The sequence below is a fragment of the Cimex lectularius genome, unplaced genomic scaffold (genome assembly GCF_000648675.2).
Source record: "Cimex lectularius strain Harlan isolate CLEC.00 unplaced genomic scaffold, Clec_2.1 scaffold245, whole genome shotgun sequence".
Taxonomy (NCBI): domain Eukaryota; kingdom Metazoa; phylum Arthropoda; class Insecta; order Hemiptera; family Cimicidae; genus Cimex; species Cimex lectularius.
Genome location: NW_019394224.1, coordinates 296,279 through 309,864, shown reverse-complemented (window position 1 = coordinate 309,864; position 13,586 = coordinate 296,279). Strand labels below are relative to the sequence as shown.

The following is a 13,586-nucleotide window of genomic DNA, read 5'->3' as shown; positions in this document are numbered from 1 at the left end:
ATTTGCTCTAGCTTACATCAACTTAGGAAGATGTTGAAGTTGAGAAACTGGTTCTTCATAAATTGAAAATAGTAACAAACTTCCATATCTAACCATTTGCTTTTCATGGCACAAAGAGACTTTTTTTGATCAGATTGTCATACATGACAAAAAATGATCCTAAACCAGGAGGTCGTACCATTGGCGCCACTCAATGACCCCCAACCCATTGACCCAAAAACCGAATATTCACCAACAAAAGGTGATGCTTTGTGTCTGATGGTAGTATGGCAGGCAATGGGCACTGCATGAACTTCTGGCGTGGCCATGCCATCGCCACATTAATCTACTAAAGCCAACTGGAACGATTATCTCTTACACTGGCCTAGAAATAACTTGCTCTTGTGCACTGAAAATGTGCAATTTTTCACCAAGACAACGCGATATCTCATACACCCACAACGACAAAGGAGGTGATAATGAAAACTGTTGGGAAGTCCCATACATCTATATACACTCCAGACCTAGCACCATCTGATTTACCTTTTCTTACCAATGGACAATCATATGTGCATTCGGGAGTTTGATGGAAAAGGTTGAATTTATAAACTTGCACGAACATTTCTGATTACCTGGTATTTCCAATAATCTTTGGGAATTAAGTTTGCAATATATAAATTGTGCGCTGTTACCAAGAAATTATTTCAACTTTTTACATTCGACTTACATTATGGACATTCCCACAATCCATGTAAAAGTTGTGAAAATGCATTTCTTTAAAGGTCTTACTGTATATTGAAAATAATATAAAGAAAAAAAAAAATACGTATGCCTCCTGCTCCTCATTTCACTCGGTTGATTTATTAAATATAATTATATGTTTATTGAACTACTCCAAAAAATTAATTTTTGGCTCAGCTTCCAGCCCCAAAATGCATAGCCCTAAAAAATATTAATTGGTTGGAATAGTTCTATAGATTCTGGTACATGTTTGTAGAAAGTCGTTGATTGTATTATACAAATTCAGATTTATTATAAATAATTAAGCCTCTTATTACATTATATATATATTATTATAAATAATATTAAATATCATCGAAATTCAACTGTGGGCTGGAGAAAAAGGCAGTCTTTTTTCTCTGTAATATTTGTAAAATAAAATCAATTTTCGAAATGTTTATTTTAAATGTGATTTAAATTGGGAAAATTGTAATTTAAAACAAAATCAGTACATACTAAAATATATCACAGAAATTATTTAAAAGACAAAAAATATATGGAGATTAGAAAGCGAGCAGTCGGGTGTGAATGGTCGTTGGCAAATCTCTAGAAAACGGAGCGAATGTGAGCGTCTGTTGGAAATTATGCCTACGCATCGCTTCTTGAATTTCGCTTGTCTTAATCGGGGTCATGTTCGACCACTGGAAAACAAGCAAAACAGATTAAATTGTTTAAAACCGTTTATCAAATTCAAACCTTACCATTATTCCTCTTTCTTCACGAATGTTCAAAATTTTGTCGATGAGAGAGGCGATGGTCTCTTTGGCCATATAGATGAGGATTTCAAGAATGGGAATCGGTATTTCTTCGTTCCACTTCACTCTCGTCTTCAGCCACAACATAAACGCAGAATGGGACATGTTTGCCCGTAAAAAAGACTTACACCTCGCTGTATGAAACTCCTGATATTCCCTGCAAACATGACATGATAGTGATATTTGTTTTTAAAAATATAAATTGTAATGCTTACACTGTTGTGAGGTTAAGTGACATTTTACAAGCTCTCGCGGTTCTCTCTTCCTTAATGACATCCGTCAAGGACAGAATGTCCTCTTCTTCAATCCCAAAGTCTTTTAATTTATGCAAGCAATATTCTTTCCTGCCGTCTTTCCATACTAAAGGTTTGCTTTCACCTGTCTGATCCCCTTCTCCCATTATTTTCGGGATATCTTTTATCATCGAATTCAAAACATCTTTTTCATCTCTTACACCTTAAACGATAGAACCCTATAGAATGAAAAAAATTATTACCAGTGACAATCCGTATATTACCTATGTATGTGATGAAGCGTTTCAATGCAGCTTCATTTCTCCTGAGCAGGTACAATATATCTTCAGGTTGCATGACATTGCCTCCACGCCACTGCATCACTTCTTTTGCTTGTGACAGCATAAGCGACATTTGCTCAACGACGATGGTTTCGATTAGCTCAGCGCTTTCCCTGAGAGGTCTAGAGCAATCGCCAAGTCCGTACATCATCAACTGGATGTCTTTTTGTAACAAAATAAAGAACAAAACTTGTATATACATTTTTTATAAAGATACAAAAGAATGGAAGACTTACCAGGAACAAAAGAGACTGTCTTTTCTTTTGCCCCTTTTACCTGCTCGCTCGTATGAAAATCGCTGTTTCCGTCCATTTTTGGGGATAAATTGTAGTTAAAAGTCAAATTATAAGATTACAAACTATCAGTCCCATTGACTAAAAGAAAACAGTTAATTACCTTCTTAAAATTGTTATCTACCCCCATGATTCTCCAGAGTGCCTCAACAACAATATTCAAAAGATAAGAGATTTTCCGCCACTAAAAAAGTTAGGCTAGATTTTTTTAAGCACAATTTGCTTTTTTATTAAAATTTCCTTTATTTTTAACTAAGAGTCTATTTCTATAAGAAAAAGTCTACTAACTTTTAGAAAAGTAACAAATCCTTGGTTTGTACTATGTAAAATGCTCTTTCTCGCTTTGTTGGATTAAGATTGCTGATTGTAATAAATTTTAATCGCATCACTAGCTTAGGAACAATTTTCAAAATAAAAAAATCACTGTGAGACTAGCATGGATGAACGAGAAACTTTTGTGTACCCAAAACTCACAGCCACCAAAATTTACACCACTCCCAAAAAAATTAACAAGAACATCTAACATCCCTATGACACAGGTGATAAAGTACAAACTATCCCTCGCATATAAACTCGTAAAACACAGAATGACATTGTAAGCCGGTCTCCGTCTTAGCATAAGTTATGAATAGCAAATATAAGTTAGAAATAGTTGTAAGGAATGTCAAATATACGTCGGAAATTGTAGGGTGGCACATCCGGTGGGAGCAAAATGTTTCCCGAAAAACCTGGGAGTCATTAGAATGCGATAGAGGAATAGTCTGTTCATTAAATGAAGAACTTTAGTGTGGGAAGGTTGTTGCTGACACAGTTTATCCAGCTGTGGTACACTTTAAATTTAGGGGCACGTCAGCCGGGTGGGCGTTAAACACTTGTATTTATTTATATTCCAAAATAAATAGGTATAAAGATTAATAGTTATTTCAAGTGGTTAGTGAGTTAAAACGTAAACCTAACATTAATAACTTGCTATTTACCTTTATAGATTGTTACTAATCCTTTTACACTTTTTAGATTAAAAATAAAGAAAATCAATTCAATTTGATCCTTTCCAGAGCTAACTTATCGTGTTAGTTAAATTGTTTTTCTTTGATGAAACAATAAAGCTGTGTAAAAAATTAGTACTTTTTTTTTCTTAAAAGCATGGTTTTAAGTGAATAAGATCTCGCCCTGGCAGATGCGAACAATGGACATAGTTTCCATTAAATAGCCTTAGTCATGTGTGTTTTCTACCATCCTCGATCATTTGACAACTTCCTTAAAAGGTAGTCAATTTCAAACAGTCCGTAATGTAAGGGTGAGCAAAGCCTAGTTTCTAAACTTCTGGAGTAGCAGTGAGTAGAAAGGTGACTATTCGCAAATCAGCATCTCGCTTGGAACAATGGGGTGCTGTAGCCTTCACAGATGAGTGCCTGTTTGGTTTGTGGCAAACAGATAATTGGATTGTGTGTAGAGAAGGCACAGAGAACGCTTTACTTCATGTGCGTCACATGTGTCACAGCATTTTCAAAGTTAATACAACATACGGTAACATATGTCGGTTGTTTTTGTAATGGACATATGAACTTAGAACATTAGCTAAGGAACGTGATGATTGCGATGCGTATTTTGTGAGGGGGAAGGATTGCGTAAAAAAATAGGGCCGAGGGCGACTGTGGGAATCGAACCCACCACCGCGGGGTTTACGAGCCGAGAGTATATCACACTAACCACTCGGCTACAGGAGAGGGTCCATTGTTTGAGTCAGCAGTTTTGTTACGGTGATGTTTCGTTCCACTATAGAATCATATTCTATGATTTTGTATTTCAATTTTTGAGCTAATCGAGAGATTTCTCCAAATTTATCTATTGTACATTCCTGTTTTTCTTCTTCTTTATCCTCTTCTGTGGTCAATTTTAAGAGTTCTTTCTATTCTTCCTTAGTGAGTTCTTCATGTTCACAGATCAAATTTTCCACTTCACGTAAATGTATATCACTGAATCTTTCTCCATCCATGGATTTCCCCAATTCGGTTACTCTTCGATTTCTCTCTCTGTCGGTGGAGTTCTGTTCTCGAGTCACGAACGACGTCACTCCATAAACATTTCCAACAAACAATTACCGTTTCTGATTTTAAATTGCCCATAGCTCCTTTGATGAAGATTATTGCATACGTTGTAAACGATTTCCGACAATCCATCACAGCTTCCGCATTTAAATCAAGTGCCACGAATCATCTCAAATACGTGCCTTAAATACTCAGCTTGGATGCTCGTAATATATTTGTGAGATACGTTCTCTTTATAATATGTGCCTGGGAGAGGATCTATAACTCTTCCTAAACTGGGTGAGTTCAGAGGAATTGTTGCTTTCATCTGCCAAACATGGTATGAGGCGACTGGATGGAATCAGATGTTTCAATATTACAAGCTATTCGTTAACCATATTTATTTATTTATTTATTTACGGATCGAATCCACTATAAAAAAGATACCATGTTAATATCCCAATACAACTTGTGACTACCGAAAAAAAATCCAAGACCTGTACTTCCGGCAGACGGTCGAAAGACCATACCGATGATTTGTTTACTTTTAGTTTTGCATACTTGTTAGTTTCACGCAAGTATAATTATTATTTGTGCAATTGTATAATATTTCAAAAATAGACTTTTTTCTTTCTTTCTCTCTTAGGATTTTTGCGCTTATAGAATGTTATCGTGTCGGGTAAAATACTACTAATCGTTTGCGAATAGGGCTATTGAAATTTTAATTAATACGGTTTTTGTTATTCAACTGTGTTGTGCTTTTTGTTATATATCACAGTTTGTCGCAAACCACCCAAGGTGAGATGGATGGTCAAGGAGTCGGTTAAACAACAGGTGGCACATGCAAGAGAGGCGCAAATCCAACAAAGCCGGGAAGTCGGACGTGAAGGTAGATGGTCGTCCGTGGTGGGGATTAGGGGGCCTGTGGGACAGGATGGAGGGAGTTAAGCAAATAGTGGTGCTCCGTAAGTCGGGATAGACGAAGAACGAAGGGTCGTCGGAACGTCGTGCAAGCGGAAGCCAGTCGGTCTCTTTTCTTCGTGCCGGGCCGTGTTGGATTTTCGATTTTGTCGGTTTCCGGTACCATGGTCGCGGACGGTATCAAATTGAAGAAGGAGCTAGGCCTCGTCGACGGGGTCGGCATCATCGTTGGTGTCATCATCGGCTCCGGAATCTTCGTCTCGCCGAAAGGCGTCCTGGAAAACGCCGGCTCGATCGGATTCGGTCTCATCATTTGGGTCCTGTCCGGCATCCTATCGATGATAGGCGCCCTTTGCTACGCCGAACTAGGTATGACAGCCTTTCCTCTTTATTTGAATCATCGTGTCGTATAACAAAACTTAAATCTGTACGGGTGTCACTTTATGGAGTGTCATATCGGACAGGGAGTAATGGGCACAGGGCCGGGGAAGGGACAGGATGTAAGTAATAATAATAGTTGAGGGAGTAAAATTGGGAAAACTTGCTTCATCAGTTCACGGAAAAATCTTTTCTCATCGGCCTCGGAAGCCCACGTGCTCGAATTCAAGACGTGTACTTTGAAAAGAAAGCAGGAAACATCGTAATAAAAAAAGTTGGGAAATTACGCGACAATTTAAAAAAAATTGTACCTACGAAAGACAAGCAAGATTTTTCTACGCTGAAAAATATTTAAAATCCTGCTACAATTTCGACAAATTTTTCAAGATAACTAATTGACTATTAAAAATCTTAAACAAATGGTAGACAACATTTTGAGATTTCGTTGACATTAGTAGCTGTTCAAAAATAATACAGATAATCTCGGATTACTCTAGAAGTTTAGAATAAGAATGAAGTCTTTCATTTGGTTTCTTTTTTAAAATATGTACATAGTTGCTGTTTTATTTTTCAAAGGCGCAGTTTTATACAGTGAACCACCAAGGATAGAAATCGTTCAAGAAAATTTTACGAATAACGATTGACCTCGTTTAAAATAAAGACAAATCATTTTAAAAAGAAAATGTTTTTGTGAAATTGACCGATCTATTCCGACCTGTTGCTCTGTGTTTATGACCTCTACTGGGCCCTGGGCCACGTGCTTTACCTGACAGTAGTGCGTTCCACTGTGTCGTCGCCCAGTCGCATATTCTTCGTATATCGTATATATTTTATGTAGCTTACATTGCATACATAAATTCATCGTTAGATAAATATGTACATATCCAGGTTGATGTAAAAAAATCACGGTGGCACGGGAATTTATAAACGTTTTCACCAGCAAAAAAAATTAAATATTTACCTTACACGTAAAGATCAATTCTTAAAAAATATTTAAAAAAATTAAATAGATAGATAAGAAAAATTGCTTGGTGAGGTAGATAAATTTTTGCAAGCTAATAACAAATAATTAGCCAGGTAGGTAAATTTTTTTAATAATAAATAATTAACCAGATAGATTAATACATTTTAACATGAAAGATAAATATTTATGACGATTGTATAGTTGAAGAAATAATTAGCTTTGTTATTAAACAAATGTAAATTTAGTTTAATTAAATAACTACGTTGATATATAGATTTCGATTTTGACATAAGAGAATAAGATTAATAAATGCTTTACGAGAAGGTTGAATATCAGATAGATAAATAGTTCAATTACATAATAAAAAACTTAGCTAAATACATTAAATTAATGCATGGAGAGACCAATGAGAATTAATTTATTTAAATGGTTTCTTCATTTTATTTGTTGAAAAAGTACTTCGTAACGTAGATAAAAAATTCTTAGCGAGTAAACATCTTTTTTATACACATATGTATGTATATGTATAAAAATGATAAAGACTTAGCAAGGGGAACCGACAAATGCCAAGCTAGGCTTAAGTTCTTAACTAGATTAATAAATAGATGCCTTTATAAATAGATAAATATCTATTTATTTAAATAAATTCTTAGCTAGCTAGATAAATAAATGCCTTGCGAAATAGATAAATATCTATTTATTTAAATAAATTCTTAGCTAGATAGATAAATGATTCCTATGCCAAATAATAGGATAACTAAATATTTAAATAAATTCTTACCTAGATAGATAAATAAACACTATGCAATATAGATATATAAATACGTAAATAAATTCTTAGCTAAATAGTTAAATAATACTTTGCTAGGTAGATATGTAAATATTTAAATAAATTCTTATCCAGGTAGATCTCAATAGATGAAATATCTTAATATTCAAATATATTCTTAGTATAAATAAATGTAGATAAATAATATAAATATAGATAAATAAATATTTTGCGCAATCGACATATTGATCGACTATTGACAGAAAGGTAGGCAAAATAAACAAATAACCTTTTCCAGGTAGATCTAATTAGATAAGATATGCTAATATTCAAATATATTCTTAGTCTTTTTAAAGATGAATAAATACTTAGCAAAATCGACATATTGATCGACTATTGATACAAAGGTAGGCAAAATGAACCGATGATAAATGCTTAGATAGATGAATAAAGACATTTTTATTAAGGTAAATAAAGAAATAGGTATAGAGATACAAATGCTATGCTAGTTATTTAACTTAACGTTTGGCTACAACAGAATTATCGAGGTTAAGAATAAATTTTTTAATTTTTGTTCTTTCTACGAGGGAAATTCAATTACGAGTTAGATATATGAACCCAAATAAACTAATTATAAGGTAGGTAGAGAAATATATGCGTAACAAAATATAGATTAATACATACTTAGTAACATGGATAATGCATATCAATCAATACACTTATATAGTAAATGTTTACGTACATAGATATATAAATTTTTGAATTTGAAATTTTAGTATATAGATAAACATGTTATTAAACGAGCTCGGGAGAAAAATTGTGAGAACTAAGGAAAATCTTGTCTACGTGAAAGGTCAAATGACGTGTAGCTCTTGAAGTTGGATTTGGACATCTCAGTCTCCTCAAATCTGCTTTGAATAGAATTCAATACCTGCTGAGGTGGCTTGGAAACAGAATGAATTCAGTTGCATACAACATAACAAAGGGAACGTGCTATCCTTTCATGACCTGCAGAGGGTAATGGCGGAAGACTTTTCTGACCGTCTATCCTGTAAATCAAGTCTTATACAAGTTTCACTTTTATTAAGTCGAGTTTCATTCTGATTTATGTCACCTTTTAAAGACGTTGAAAATATTTGTTTCTAAATTTAAAATTTTCAAATGTCGTGTAATCGGTTTGGATTCTCGACGACAATTGAAATGGCGACGGAGAACTTTAGAGAAGTGTACTTCATTTTTAAATCATTAATTCACTATTTTCGTGGTCCGCTTGAACAATTAATACAAGACAATTAATTAAGGTTTTTAGTTGAGATGAAATGATGTCCGAGTGGATCGAGGTCACGATAGCTCAGGTGGTAGAGCAGCGGCGTATCTAGCCGAAGGTCGTGGGTTCGAATCCCTCTCGTGCCNTCTCTCTCCCCCTCTCTCTCCCTCTCTCTCCCTCCCTCTCCCTCTCCCTCTCCCTCTCCTTCCTCACGCCCTTCCCCCTCTATCTCTCCCGCCCTCCCTCCCACCCTCTCTCTCTCCCAAATTCAGTGTCACGAGCGGGATTCGAAGCCATCTCATTTGTCCCAGAGAATCAAATTGATTACATGACATTTGAAAAATGGCAAAAAGGAGGGAAAATTCAAAAGGTGGGGTTGAGATGGGAAGTTAGTGCCCTAGCAGATCGAAGTCACGATAGCTCAAGTGGTCGAGTAGCGGCGTATCAAGCCGAAGGTCGTGGATTCGAATCCCGCTCGTGACACTAACTTTTTTATCTCATCTAAAAACCTTAATTACTTGGAGCTACTGTTGTAGAAACCCGCTGAAACGCCGAAGATGACTTTTTGTTTAAATTATTTTTAATCTGCGTTTATTGCAATTAGTAACATTAAATGACAAAGAAGACCACACTAAATCTATACGAGTCAAGAAGTTATCCAGTTGGAAGTGGAATAAATAATAGTAATAGACTGGAGAGTGTTGCGCTGGAGTATACGATTTTTGCTTTTGATTTAGAGTTCTTTAGTTTAATGCCCATTTTGTAAACCTCTGCACTAAGTAGTAAAAGGTGAGTTGGTAGATTTTGGTATATATATATATATATATATATATATATATATATACAGTATACTGTATATTGGATTGATTCCAGGAGTACATAATGAGCGATAACGATTGTCATTTTATTTGAACAAGTTGAAACAATAATTAATATTTTATATTTTTCTGTTGATAATAAATCTTAAAGTGACTGTTGGTAGTCTAATATGGAATCGTATTATATGTAATAATTTCCGAAGTCAATAGGTCAAAATACAAGTGAACTACACCCTGTAAGCAATAATCAATTTTTTTTTGTACCCTTGACAAAAATGTAGCGAACAAACATATTTTAAATTAGAATGGAAATAATTGTTCATTTTACGCGCTATTTTAAATTATTTTACCGTTCCTATTTTTCAAGATAGACATTGGCCCTTCAAAGGGGGGGGGGTGAAGTTGCACGACCGGTTTTACAATAAAGGGCCCTTTGATTTATCACCCTGCAGCGATCCCATTCGTATTACAAAAGTTCTTGAGAAAAGTACACTTGTAAAATAAAGTTAATTATACTGGTGTTTATACCACACTCAAAGACAGAAAAATCGGGCACTATTATTTGTGTTTATTTCAAACTATGTATATGTATTTTTATCGTTATATGAATTACAACATATTTATTTTAATGTAAACCAAATTTAAGATCGGAAATTCAAGAATTTTAATAACAATTATACAGGTTAAGTCCAAGTTAAGTCCAAGTTAAGTGGGATATAAAATGCTTTTCATTGATGAATATTTAGGTAAAAAGAAACCACGTATTCCGTGGTAGTTGAACTTATTTAAGAAACTATTGACCGCATGGCTGCGGAATTATGGGCATAACAATTATGTAATTGTGATAGTTTGAAAGAAAATTACCAAAACAAACGGAAAATCGTTTAGTTTAAATAAAGTGTATTTCTTAGTGACCTGTTGTTCCATAATTTGTTGACGTCGTGAGGAGCGGTCAAGTGGTGAGGTAGTTTAGAAAAACACCTTTTTTCATTTTTTGGCAGAAGTTTCGACCTTTAATCGGATCATCTTCCGGGCCTGGGTAAATTACAAAACATACGTTGATTGGAAAAAATTCAATTTAAGATGTAAATATAAATTTTGAACCAAGTATTTCATACTCACATAAAGTGTGGTGCTATTTTTGTTGTGTCATATTGGTTTTGTGTGATAGTGTTGTGAAACGTGAAATTGTATTCTGCTGTTTTTATATGATTGTGACAGGGTGGGGGAGACGTTAAATCTGGGAAATAGTAAGTGGTCCTTGGTTACAATTCACACATGAAGTCGAAACAGAAAACAAAATACCATTCTAACTCATAATAAGACAAACAGATGGTACATTAATTACAGATTGGTAACCAATGAACACTGATCCTACCTCAATTATACATCACACCACCTCCTACACACAAGATGAAACACTATGGGGGCGTCGGTGGCCGCAACTGTTTAGGCGTTGACACGGCGCTTATCACTGGAAGGTAAAGGTCCCGGGTTCGAATCCAGCGGCCCTGCATTCGAACCCAACATACTTACAAATGGGCTTTTTTTCAAAAACACCGGCACCCTGATGGTTGATATAACCTCTGCTATTGCGAAGCCTCGATTAAAAAAAAATCATATCTCTAAGTCACGAATCCTTTAACCTAAAAAATATTCAAATTTTTTCCAATCAACATATGTTTTGTATTTTACCCAGACTCTGAAGATGACCCGAATAAAGGTCGAAACATCGGCAAAAAAATGAAAAAAGGTGTTTTCTAAACTACTTTTTGTGATCTTGCGGGTGCCTTAAATCAACGAGTAAATAAGCGGATGATCGGATTTCGACTTGTGAAACGGTATCCCATTCTTCAACAAGAGGGTTTGTAGCAGTTCAACGCTTGTTGGCGGCGAACGATGCCTAACCCCTCATTTCGTTATGTCCCATAAGTGTTCTATAGGATTAATGTCAAGAGCCCGAGCTGGTCAATTTATTGTGGTAATCCCAACATCCTCCAAGTAATAGGATAACTCAAGCTGCATGCGGTCGAAGGTTATCATTAATACAAAGTTGTCCCCAACGAATGGGGCCACGGCTTAGTTTAGAGCGGTCAACGATTCTGTGTGATAATAAGCATGGACGTTGATTTACCCCATACCATAACCGTCTTTAAAAAGGCGGCGACTCACGCACGGTATATGGAGCAAACCGTTCTCCACACACAGTTCACCTGATTGCCACAAACCAAACAGGCACTTCTGTGAAAAGAACCTCATTGTTCAAAAGTCCAAGCGATATGCTAATTCTCGTTTTAGAGCTTATTCTTACATTACGGACTGTTTGGATCAAGGAAGCAATTAAATAACTGTTCCGTAGTCGTCTTACATCGCGGTCGTCCACAACCTTCTTTTCGATTGAGACATTCAGTGGCCCTAAACCGCTGTAGACCTTCACGGCACACCCAGGACTTGGCAATGTAACGGACTTGAAACTTGAAACCATGCTTTTAAGAATAAAATTATTTAACGATGAGCTGAGTTATCAACCTGCTGGAAACATGAAGTTTTTCGGAGGATCTACGGAAGAGGTCAACACCGAGAAAAAAACATCCTTTCAGTTTTTTTCTCTGTGTTGACCTCTTCCGTAGATCCTTCAAAAAACTTCATAATAAAATTATTATTTTTTTTACACAAATTCATTGTTTTATCAAAGAAAACCATTTAAAAAAACAATTAACTAACTCGACAAGTTGGCTTTGGAAAGGATGAAATTAAACTGATTTTCTTTATTTTTGGTATAAAGTATATACAAGGATTAATAACACTATATAAAAGTAACAACAAGTTGTTAATATTTGTTTATGTTTTAAGTGATCTATTAATCTATATACTTATTATGGAAAATAAACAAATAAATACAAGTGTCCGGTTTTTGTCTTTGAGTGTACATTTACTCTGTACATTATATATAAGTGGGAAGTTTATGGGCCAACAAACAGCTGAGGTCATCGCCAGCCCTCTGCGTGTTTTCCATCTTTTTCTTTTCTTTCGCGCATATTTCGTTTTAAACTGCAGCCATTTGAGCATCTCGATCTGGTTGCTGACTCTCTGATTTCAGATATATATACTACGTTGATATTCTAGAATGCTAGTCTCTCGTTTGTACCTCAGGTTGTCAAATACAGAATAAAAACAAAACATACAATACATATATATACATCACCACAAACATAGATGTCTGGTCACATTCATTCCCCCAGAGTACCGATATTCCTCGGGGCGGGGTTATAATATACTGTACATTATAATATATTATTTTTGCTTTGGGAAATTATCCCATAGATCGCAATAATAATCAATTTTATGATGTATTAATTAATTTAAAGAAAAGTTTTGTTCAAAATTCTGTTCCTTGTGGTAGCCTTGTCGTTTAACGGTTTATCATTGGAGTCAATAAATTATACAAATATTCAATTATATTATTTCAGAGTAAGAAGGCGAGAGAGTTAGATGGTAAAATTATCATTTTCGACCCAGCTGGTTAATTATATTTTTGAAAATGCCATCTTGACACGGTTTTCTGCAAAAGGTGTTCGACACCTGCCTCAACAGGGCCGAGCGTCCGCATTTCTCATATCCACATCTTTACATCGAACCGGAATATTGTGCGGTTGTGTCTTCGCATAGGTTATCCTGGTAGACTTTAGTATAAGATAACCATTAAAATGTCACTTTCTTATTGGCTTTACCCTTACTATTTGTTAGTCATTATTACCACTGGAAAAAAAGACGACTACAAAAATGTCCCTTTGGGAAGGTATTCTATGACAAAACAGAGTTTATAGTCCAGTTATAGTAGTTAATAGAAATAATAGTCCAAAAACGAGTTTTTTCATACAATGATGAAAATTGTTCTGTTTCACCTAGTTTTCTATTTTTTACCAAAAAATCATAATCTCAAATGTCACACTGTTACAGCTGAAGATCATTTAATTGAACTTGCGTAAAGAATACCGCCTAGATAAATAAATTTCGACGTGGAAAACCAACCATTCACCCTAAGTTGAGTGATTTTGAGG

General features: G+C 35.1%; 2 protein-coding genes and 1 long non-coding RNA gene across 3 annotated transcripts in view; 1 reads left to right on the top strand and 2 right to left on the bottom strand.

The window, feature by feature from the left end:
* Positions 1–1,140: 1,140 nt before the first annotated feature.
* LOC106668380 (transcription initiation protein SPT3 homolog) lies at positions 1,141–2,491 on the bottom strand. Its single transcript, XM_014397074.2, has 5 exons — positions 2,325–2,491; positions 2,032–2,250; positions 1,730–1,970; positions 1,461–1,671; positions 1,141–1,400 (listed from the first exon to the last, which is right to left on the bottom strand). Exons 1-5 carry the CDS (start codon positions 2,398–2,400, stop codon positions 1,263–1,265), a joined length of 885 nt encoding a protein of 294 aa, XP_014252560.1. The 5' UTR covers positions 2,401–2,491; the 3' UTR covers positions 1,141–1,262.
* Positions 2,492–5,320: 2,829 nt separating this feature from the next.
* LOC106668376 (Y+L amino acid transporter 2) overlaps positions 5,321–13,586 on the top strand; it is a 33,218-nt gene continuing 24,952 nt past the window's right edge. Inside the window, exon 1 of the mRNA XM_014397065.2 lies at positions 5,321–5,698. Coding sequence (XP_014252551.1) covers positions 5,494–5,698 — 205 coding nt within the window. The 5' untranslated portion in view covers positions 5,321–5,493. The remainder of the gene's footprint in view (positions 5,699–13,586) is intronic.
* On the bottom strand, positions 7,881–8,592 carry LOC112128326. Its single transcript, XR_002910945.1, has 2 exons — positions 8,555–8,592; positions 7,881–8,489 (listed from the first exon to the last, which is right to left on the bottom strand). It is a non-coding gene; the product is annotated as an uncharacterized LOC112128326 (long non-coding RNA).

What these genes read in the sequence shown, in the direction of transcription:
- LOC106668380 (XM_014397074.2), bottom strand. Translation starts at nt 2,400, where the DNA reads ATGGACGGAAACAGCGATTTTCATACGAGCGAGCAGGTAAAAGGGGCA. An exon ending in ACGCTTCATCACATACATAG is followed by an intron (nt 1,971 to 2,031) that starts GTAATATACGGA and finishes CTATCGTTTAAG; the next exon opens with GTGTAAGAGATGAAAAAGAT. An exon ending in GTGAAGAAAGAGGAATAATG is followed by an intron (nt 1,401 to 1,460) that starts GTAAGGTTTGAA and finishes CTTGTTTTCCAG; the next exon opens with TGGTCGAACATGACCCCGAT.